This window comes from Nanorana parkeri, unplaced genomic scaffold (assembly GCF_000935625.1).
Source record: "Nanorana parkeri isolate BGI_ZX_2015 unplaced genomic scaffold, ASM93562v1 scaffold1404, whole genome shotgun sequence".
NCBI classification, from domain to species: Eukaryota; Metazoa; Chordata; class Amphibia; order Anura; family Dicroglossidae; genus Nanorana; species Nanorana parkeri.
In genome coordinates, this window is record NW_017307672.1 from 66,831 (window position 1) to 77,158 (window position 10,328).

Genomic DNA, 10,328 nt, shown 5'->3' on the forward strand with positions numbered 1-10,328 from the left:
GGGGGGGGTATAAGCGATCTGGCGGCAGCTGTGCCGCCAGAATCGCTTCTACTGTAAAGCCGACAGTCGGCTTTACAGTCACGTGGAAATATGAGCGATATCATACAAAAATCACTCGATAAATCGCTGTGAATGGGGCCTTTAAACATGTACTGGTTACACCCATATTTTAAAAGCCCTTGCTTAATCTTACCAGTATGATCAACCTAAGACCCATGTCCTTGCTCCCATTTACCTCTAAACTTCTAGAATTTTTAGTCTGCAGTTGTCTGTGCCACTGCCTTACTGACGGCAAGCTTCTTGACCTCTTACAGTCTGGCTTTCACTTGCAACACTCCACAGAAACTGCCCTACTAAAACCAATTAATGCCACTCTGTGCTTCTACAATTAAACCTTTCTGCTGCCTTTTTATTACAGTTGACCACCCTCTCCTTCAAACAAAACTCCACTCCCTTGGTCTCCCAAGACTTGTCTCTTTCAGGGCTTTTCTCCTACCTATCTAAGTGCTCATTCATTGTTGTCTACAACCCTATCTCCTCCTCTTCTCTTCCTCTTACTGTAGTGGTATCCCAAGCTCTGTACTTAGACCCTTTCTATTTCCTATTTACACCCAGGGCCGGATTTACTCTCCCTGCTGTTTATTTTTATTTATTTCATTATTTTTTTTTTTTAATCAATTTTATTTTTAGATTTTATTTATCTTATTTACTTTTTTATAATTTTTTATCTTATTGTTTTATTTTTTATAATTATTTTCTTATTTTTTATTAATTTGTTTCTTTTTTACTTTTTAATTACCTTTTTTTTATTTTATTTCATTTAAAAAAATATATTTTTATTTAAATTTATCAATTTTAATTTTTTTTTTCACCTAACTTTATTGCTATCACACAGGAGAAAACAATCCCCTGTGTAATAGCAATTGGAGGTGACAGGTTCTCTTTTATTGACCCTGTCACCTCCAATACAGGAGTGCTAGCACAGTACTATGCTGGAACTCCTGTGACAGGTGAGAGGAAGAGCACAGCTCTCCCCTCTCACTGTCTACAGTCTGCACGGAGCGGCAGGGTTACTTATAACCCTGCCGCTCTGCTCACTGCAGTCAGAGACTCGGGACTCGGCGGCGGAGGACGGAACCAAAGGAGAGAGGTAAGTGCAGGGGGAGGGGGAGAAGGCTGCACACTGTTTATATGTGAAATCGGTGATTTCACATGTAAACGAAAAATCGTCTGCCTCACTCTACATTCAGTCCTGCTTGTACAAAGCAGGACTGAATGTAGAGAGGGCAACTTCCCCACAAGGACACCGCTGCCGCCCCTCTGCGCCCTGAGGCCGGACCTCGGTGGCCTTGTGGGGAATCCGGGCCTGTTTACACCTCCTCCCTTGGTTAGTTGATAAACCTCCCATGGTTTCCAATACCATCTCCATTATGTTAATGAAACCAAAATCTATCACTCTACTCCTCACCTCACCTCTTCAATCTCCTCACACATCACTAATTTAATAACTGACATAATTTAATGTTTGTCACACCACTTCCTAAAACTAAATTTATTATTTTTTTTAAGCATATACATTGTTGTACTGTTGTACTACTATTGTACTATTGAAATGTTCAATAGTACAATACAATACAACATGCATTATAAAACATCTATGAATTGGAAATCAGTAATGGAAACACATCAAAAAAGACATCATGGAGGCAGACTGAGTTCCATAAAAGAATCACATATGTCTACATACGATGTGTATGGGCAAGGCATGTAGAGGATGCAGTAGAGAAATAAAAAAACAATATATAACGGCAAGGAATAAAATACAAAGGCAGAAAGAGAACCTCAATAGGCTCATAAAACAATAAAACTGGAGGGAGGTGGAGGTTCTTACAGAAGAAAAGATGGAATAAATATGGTCGGAAAGTGTAAACTTGTCAATGTATCAAGAGCTGGAAATGGTGCATTCCAAGGGGACAGAAGAAATATGTGAAAGGGAGTCAAAGGTGTATTGGCAGTATGCAGCACGGTCAGGTGAGGCCATGTATTGAATTAATGCTTTAGTTGACTGTTGACCTCTGGCCATTAAAGAGATGCGTTCCATTTCTTTTGCTATAGAGGCTGTTGTCAAGGATAATGTTACCAGAAACTATATATGCTAAGAATAAGAAGGTCATTTTAATGAAAAATCAGATCTAAACAAGGTAGCTGTCCAAAATAAATATAGTGGAGACTGAAGTTTTATATATTTTTGAGGTTAATTGTCACTTTCTCCTGCAGTATGCTAAAGTTTAATACATTATTTTTAGTTTTTGTAATGTAAGCTAAAATGGCAATGGGTATTATTTGAAGAAACATTATAAAGCAACATTGACCACAGCTTATTGGTATCCTAGCTCTACGAAATGCCTTGAGGTGATTGATTCCACCAGTTTTCTATTCTGAGTTACTGCAGGAGTCATAACGAGAGCATACATAATTTACATCTAAACTAGAAGAAATACTTGACTTTGAAGTCCAAAAACATGGCACATAAACATCTGAAAAAAAACATGCTTTCTTATATTTGTGTGTGTGTAAATAGATGTAAAAATGACCCATATGGCCAGTAACTGGCATTGCATGACTCCACAAATCTCATGAATATTTAAAGCCAGCTTGTCTGAGAAGAGTTTGTGGTAAATCAACGGTACAATATTTCACACATCCAAAAGGGTAGGAACAGCCCTTAGAAATGCAATTTTTTATCAGGAAGTCTTTGAATTCCCTTATTAAGCACTCATTTAAATAAATGCATTAGTGCTGAAATGTAATATTTCATAATGAAGTGCAAACAAACACATTCTTTTGAAGTTTGATTAAAAAAAACAATATCAGCCACTTGTCTGTGCCATACGTTATCAGCAACTTTAAAGAGGCTTTTATTGCTTCTTAAAACCAAATTGATTAAGAGCAGGTACTTTATTTTCACCTTCACAGAGAAGAAAAGCCTTTAGCTTGCTATGGTAATTACAAGAGGTGTGTTACTTTTATTTCCTGTAAAATTGAATGTTATTCTGTAATAAGGATGCCCAAACACAGCCAGTTGTATGTAGTCAGTACAAGCATCCCTTGGGATGATTGGGAGGCTTGTCATGCTATGGGAGGTGTTGTGGGTGCAAAAAAATGTACCTCCAGTGTTAATGGCTATGCTTTTTCACACATGGAGATTTCCCAGAGTGCTGGAGAGATGCACCTTGCAGTGTCAACTAACACGATCACTGATTTTAAGAAAAAATACCTAAATCAAGGACCGGTATAAGGATATCTGTCAGCAACCTAGTAGGGACCAGTGCTGTGGCTATATGTTGCCAGTAAATTTTATATTTAAACTTAGTGTAAATAGAGTACTTTAAAAACAAACAAAAAAAGCCCCCAGGAGCTTTTTATTCATAATATGCTAGTATGTACAACATATTAGCACATTGAGGCGGACTAACCTGCCAAAGCAATCCCTTCCAGCAATGTGAGGCTTTCGCTCCCTTCCCTCTCCACGCTTCCATCTATGTCCCAGTCTTCTGAGTGCGGAATCTCAGCAAGGAATTCTGCCAAGTGAATCGTGCTGTGCATGGTGTGCTTCAGTTCACAGAAAAAGTTCTGACAGGCAGATAGGAGGATGTATGATGGAATAGACTTGCACAGTCTCTTCTGTCATATTGAGCCTGCCTGTCATCATTTTTAAAAGTTCAACTTAAAGTGACATTAAACCCTCCAGATTTTTTAACTTAAACCAATACTGTAATGTGTGCCTTACTGTAATCCATGGTTGTTTCCCTTCTCTTTGCTGCTCTTCCTTTTAAATCCCCATGTCTTCTCATGCTGGGGAGAACTTCCCTTTTCAGCTCAGGGCCTCTTCCTGTAGTGCTGGCTCAGGTTACAAGCCTATACAAACCTATACACAGACACCGTGTATCCATTCCTGAGACAAGGCAGTCTGCTGCAAAACAGAAGTTCTGCAGAGCATGAGAACAGATACAGATTTAAAAGGAAGAGCAGCAAAGAGAAGGGAAACAACCATGGATTACAGTAAGGCGCACATTACAGTATTGTTTTATGTTAAAAAATCTGAGGGTTTAATGTCACTTTAACTTTCATTTTACTATTCTGCCCTCTGCAAAGGTGTGTGTGTGTGTGTGATATGTCTGCCCGTCCATGCCCAGTAGCAGTGATGTGGGCTGCTTTGGCTATAGTCATCCCACTAGTGCTGGATAACATTTGTTAATCTAGGTTCAAGTAGCATGTTTATTTGAAGAAAATGTAATTAACACACAATAATTGTACTTCATCCATACATTGTGTGGGCCTTCTGGAGATAAAAGAAATTACTTGTTTAATTTAGCGAAATCGTAGGCAGTTCGATTTAAGCTGTTTGTTGGCATTTTAATTTATGTGAATTAGAACTTCTTTATGTCACAAGCACATGTTAATACTTGCCCCAAATGACCCCCTCTTGGCACACATTTTGGTTTTAAAACTTTCTGTCGGGTAGCTGGATTGATCCATCATGGAGCAATGTCTTTCAGACAGCAGTTTGCCAAGATCTTGGAGAGCTGAGAAACACAAAATTTGTAATACACCTTTGATTACTAACCTACTATAGATCACATCTGCTGCTGAGCTGGTCAGGAGCGGTGTTTTATGCTTTAGAACAAACTCATGCTGCCAAGTTAATGTTCAAAAACAAGCACATACCTTCTACAGGTCTTAATGGTTTACTGCAGTTGGACTCTGAATAGGGTTTAAAGTGTATTTCCACTTTTGCAATCAGATTTGAGAAAACTGCTCTAAATGTTTGTAATGTGTTCCCATTCACAAAGCATACAAAAAAATATTTGTTACCTTTTTTAGATGTTTTGTTTCAGCAGGCAACATGGCTGAATCAGGTTTTTCTCAGATCCTTCACTGTGACCTGTCCTTATAGAAAGACTTAGGACTGACATTTGAGGATTGTTTTTCTCTCACTAACAGGGGAGCTACAGTGGAAAAGCCCCCTCACAACCCCTCCTAACATTATAAAAGAATGAGAAGCAAGTCGAAATTTTAACCTTTTAAGAAGACAAGAAACCCTCACTCAAGTAAAAATGTAATGTAAACTGCAAGAAGCATTTTTTTAAATATTTTTTTTCGCTAATGCCGTGTGAATGGAAGCATGTTACAAATATAATATAGGTGTTATCCCAATTTGGCTGCAAAAGTGAATATTACACTTTAAGCTCCCTGCTCAAACATTGGTTGGTAAACATTTTCCAACCTTGTTGAAGAACATTAGTCTATTGAGGCCAAATAAGCTGTTCTGTCTAGTGATGGCTAGCAACATTACAAGTGTTCCAGATCTAAGCAGGATCAGTTACACATAGGTCATTGATATCATTAATTTTGTAACCCACTGCATAGCAAAAAATGCATTAAACAAGGCATTATTTTTACATTTGAAGACAACTTTATAATCTGGAGTTCTGGTGATATCCATTTTGGTGTGCAGACTTTTCACTTAGTCTATATGAGGATATATTGTGTGTTGTACTTTTTCTCGTTTGTGATCTTTTAGCCCAGTTTCTTTTCTGTTATTACAATGACACATGCAGAGCCTTTTTATTGTACCTTGTAATTTGTGTTTTAGAAAGCCTTGAAAACAGGTGTTCGCTTGATGGTTGATGCAGAACAGACCTATTTCCAACCTGCAATCAGTCGTCTGACATTGGAAATGCAGCGTAAATTTAACAAGGACAATCCCATTATCTTCAACACGTACCAGTGCTACTTAAAGGTGAGAGGCTCCAGAGCAATAATGATTACTGCTCCACACATAACGGCACAGAATTTACAAGCTGGCATGCACTAGGATTACTTTGATGCAAATTCCAGAATACATTCAGCTGTCTGATCAAAAGAAATGTCTGCATTTACTTTAGGCCTTTTACCTGAATTGCTTTTTTTATGAGCACATAACACACTTTGTGTAACACATGAAAAGTATCCACCTCAGTCTATTCTGACCACCACTAGTTAATACAGACCTGGAAATATATGTCTGCTGGTTATTCTGTGTTTAATATGCACAGGCTGGATATATGCAATAGAATAGATGATTAACACGAGATCTAGAATACATAGATCTTAGGGCAACTACACAGACAATGCAAAAGTTGAGGTATCTACTAGGGATGCACAGATACTTTTCGAGTACCAGTGCCAATACTTGGCATTTTCATGAGAACTACCAGGGTTGCAGCTGGGACCCGGCTCTGGCGCTCCACCAATGTCCTGAAATCATTAGTCTGTATTGTTTTAGAAAAACTGTCACATGACACTAAACAAAAATCTATCAGTATTTGTAAGTACTTGGGCAAGTATCGGTACTTGTACTTGCAAAAATGGTATTTGGTGCATCCCATTATTTATATTTATAAAAACAAAATCATACATTAAAACAGAGATGTACAAATCCCATAGCTCCGTGTGCTCCTTACAAATGACAGCTGCCTCCTAATTTTTGAATTTTTCTCTTGTCTAGTCTTGGAGCTCGAAAAGTATCTGTTCTTGTACCAAGTATATAGGTATCGGTGCATCCCTAGTATCTAGTTCTTCACACTTCGAGCAGGAGATGTCCAGCAGAGTGGGTGGTTGGATTTTTAATTTGGAAAGCTAAATAGCTTCTATGTAAAAGTTTGTATTGTGTTTTCTCTCCAAGATTCATTGTTCATAACTTTTTGTATTGCCTAATATCCATCTATCCATTTCTTTCCTATGTCATCAGTTGTAAAATCGCATTTCACTGCATGTGATTTTTCTAAAGGAAGAATATGGATGTTGTGCATGGCTTGATATAGCGTTCTTACTGAAATCAATGCATGTTTACTAATCTGTCTGGAATAGTGGATTCCAAGTTGGGTGTGGGGTCCTTGCTAATAATATTCCAAAATCTGGGAGTAATGTAGAAAGTCCCTGGGAAATGTGTGAAGTTTGGAGCACAATTCCTGAAAAGTAAGGGGTCTAGAAGTATCTTCAGTAGAAAGAGTATGAAAATTAGATTAAACCTTGGGCTGTCCTGTGTTTAAAGAAGAACTCCAGTTAAATTATTAACCCTTGCATTGGGGCTACCCCCACACAAAGGGTTAAGTGCTTGTTTGTGTCTACGGACAAAAATAACCAAAGTTATACTCGCCTGACCATACGAGCAAGCTCCCTGCTTCTGTGATCACAGAAGCGTGTCTCCTCCACTGCATAGTTGGGTTGCTCCTCGGGGTCCCCGCATCTATGCACAGCGTATAGAGCATGATGACACCAGGATCCTTAGACCGGGAGAGACATTCTAGACACTGGTCTTAATAACAAGCCGTCCCTTTAGCACCTAGACACAAACGAGCACTTAACTCTTGCAGTGCTGGGGTAGCTCCCCTGGAGTTCTTCAAAAAGCGTTCTAGTCCTCTCCCTGGGAAAATAATGGATTGTTTTTAATGGGAATATACCTGGAAAAATATGGAGACTAATGCATTACTTTATCTCTAATTAAAACAATGTTTTTAAGACTTGAAGGTAGTTTTGAGTATAGAGTAATGTAGAATTTCAGGGAGATTTTAGGGATTTACCATCTGTCTCTTGTACCTAGTTTGTGTGGTGGGAGGAACCCCTGATCCAATCAATAGCATTCCTTAGCAGACAGGTTAAATTATACAGCCTCAGATAAGGCATGTTCATACCACTTCACTCTTTGGAAGATATATTCTATATAATATATTATGTAACATATACAATTTATAAAGCGTGTTATTGATTGGTTTGACAATTTAACATCTGCACGTTTTAACCCCTTCGCTGCCTCTCCAAACACCGCAACGCAACTCTTCATCGAACCCAAACATTCAGTGAAAATAGCACTTAAATTAATTTTAACGCTCCAGACCAAAATATAATACCAATTGTTTTGTAAAATACAGAAGATGAGGTTACGAAGAGTAAATATATAGCCAACATGCCCAGGTTAAAAATTGTGTGCGTCGGTGAAACTGCGAAAAAATTCAATAGCTTAATGAAATGGGGAGGAGATTGGTTAAGGGAAGATCGCTTTCCTCCCCAGCTTCCCGCCGGTACTCTTCTTCCTGGGTCCACAGGTGGGGCTGTCGGGGGGGCGGCGACAGCCAGCTTTACAATTTTAAACAGAGTACCTGCAGGGAGTCTGTTTAAACGGGCCCACTGCCGCCAACGCAAGCCTTGCATCGGTGGCAGCTAAAGGGTTAAAAGTACAGGCAATGTCTGCAGCACACAGAGACCCTGCAAAGTTTACCATTTTCATTAGGGATGCACCGATACCGGTATTTTGGTGCCGAGTACGAGTACCGATAATTTTTTTTCGCTACTCGCCGAGGAATCCGGGCAGCGTGTAAAGAGTCGCCACCCGGCTTCCCGATTATCAAAAAAGTCCCCCCTTACCTTAGTATGTGCAGCCTGTCATCCCCCAGGGCTCCTCCAGCGAGAACGCGGCCTTCGTCCGGTACCCAGCCGGAGCCGTCTAGCCGGCCAATCAGGGAGCCGTGTAATGACGCAACGCCCTGCTTTCTGATTGGCCGGGAGGCCGGCTCCATGCTCTCGTCATGAGATGACGAGGGAGCATGAAGTCAGCTTCCCGGCCAATCGGAAAGCAGGGCGTCGCGTCATTAGACGGCGCCCGGCTTCCTGATTGGACGGCTCGGGCTGGGTACCGGACGAGGGCCGCATTCTCGCTGGAGAGGCCCTGGGGGATGACAGGCTACACATACTAAGGTAAGGTAACCTTACCTCACGAGGCCAGCTTCCGGTCAATCGCGAAACCGGGCAGCGTGTAATGACGCGCTGCCCGGCTTCCTGATACTGGAAGTACTCGTGCTAGGCATCGGAGCATTTGGGCGAGTACGAGTACTTGCCCAAATACTCGGAATCGGCACCGATATCGATACTAGTATCGGTGCATCCCTAATTTTCAGAAAGTGATATCTCCCAACTAGCAAAATGGGCAGAGAGTCCTAGAGTTCCAGTTGCCTACTTACCTTGGATATCAACAGATATCTGGTTAGAGTTTAGTCTTCCACGCTTTATCGGCTTATTCGGGTAATGGAAAAAACCAAAGCTGAAGTGCAATCTACAGTAACCCGTGGCAGAAAGATGTAATATTATTTACTGAACTTTGTACCTTACCCCTTTTATTGTATACATCAGTAGGAATTATTGTACTAGATGTAGTAAAGTATGCACTGCAACAAACACTCTTAATGTAGCAGTCCTCATATAATGATCTGTTATTAAGACTGTAAATATGCTGCATGACCTAAAAATTAATTTTGAGCCTTTTTAATTTAGGATGCTTATGACAATGTGACAGCTGATATAGAGTTGTCTCTACGAGAGGGCTGGCATTTTGGAGCCAAACTTGTCAGAGGAGCCTACATGCAGCAAGAAAGAAGTCGTGCAGCAGAGGTTGGCTACGAAGACCCAATCAATCCCACCTATGAGAAAACAAATGAGATGTATCATAGGTATGTGTGCAGAAGTAAAATTTTTAGGTTCTAGTTAAAATGTCAAAGTTTGATGATTAAGGTACTACTGTACAATTTATGTAATTCACACAAACCCAAAAAATACAATCAAAATGGTTTAAATGAACTATACATATATATCTGTATAGCAGAAACCTATACAACCCATATGCAAGCCCATACAGGCAACAGAGATGAGATGTAGGGGCAAGTGGCAAATACCTTGGAAATTGATACAGATGGGGTTAGTTAAATGTTGTTGCCTCTCTGATTAATGCCCTCCTTGCCTGGTCCGTGAGTTTTGGTGGGCGGCCCTCTCTTGGCAGGTTTGCTGTGGTGCCATTTTCTTAAAAAAATTTTAAATAATGGATTTAATGCTGCAGTTTTGGATATTTTTTTTTTATAACCAAACCCTGATCTGTACTTCTCTAAAACTTTGGAGACCTGAGACCTCCTTGGTCTTCATGGTGCCGCTTATTCGGTGTTGTAGACTCTGGGGCCTTTCAGAACAGGTGTGTATATATACTGAGATCATGTGACACTCAGATTATACAAAAGTGTTTTTTTTTTGTTACTAATTATGTGACTTATGAAGGTAATTGGTTGCACCGGATCTTATGCAGGGGCTTCATAGCAAAGAGTGTGGATACATACTGTATGCACGCACAACTTTTAAGATTTTTATTTTTTACAATTTTAATTATTGATTTTTTTATTTTACTTCTCCATGTTAGACTATTTTGTTTTATGTCCATTACATGCAATCCAAAAAAAAATCCCAGG

The 10,328-nt window shown here is 39.8% G+C and overlaps 1 protein-coding gene across 1 annotated transcript in view; it reads left to right on the forward strand.

Moving 5' to 3' along the window:
* Positions 1-10,328, forward strand: part of LOC108798104 (proline dehydrogenase 1, mitochondrial-like) — a gene marked incomplete at its 5' end in the record, with an annotated part of 92,367 nt that overhangs the window by 62,946 nt on the left and 19,093 nt on the right. The window contains 2 exons of the mRNA XM_018569820.1: positions 5,657-5,803; positions 9,370-9,545. Of these exons, the coding sequence (XP_018425322.1) occupies positions 5,657-5,803; positions 9,370-9,545 (323 nt within the window). The remainder of the gene's footprint in view (positions 1-5,656; positions 5,804-9,369; positions 9,546-10,328) is intronic.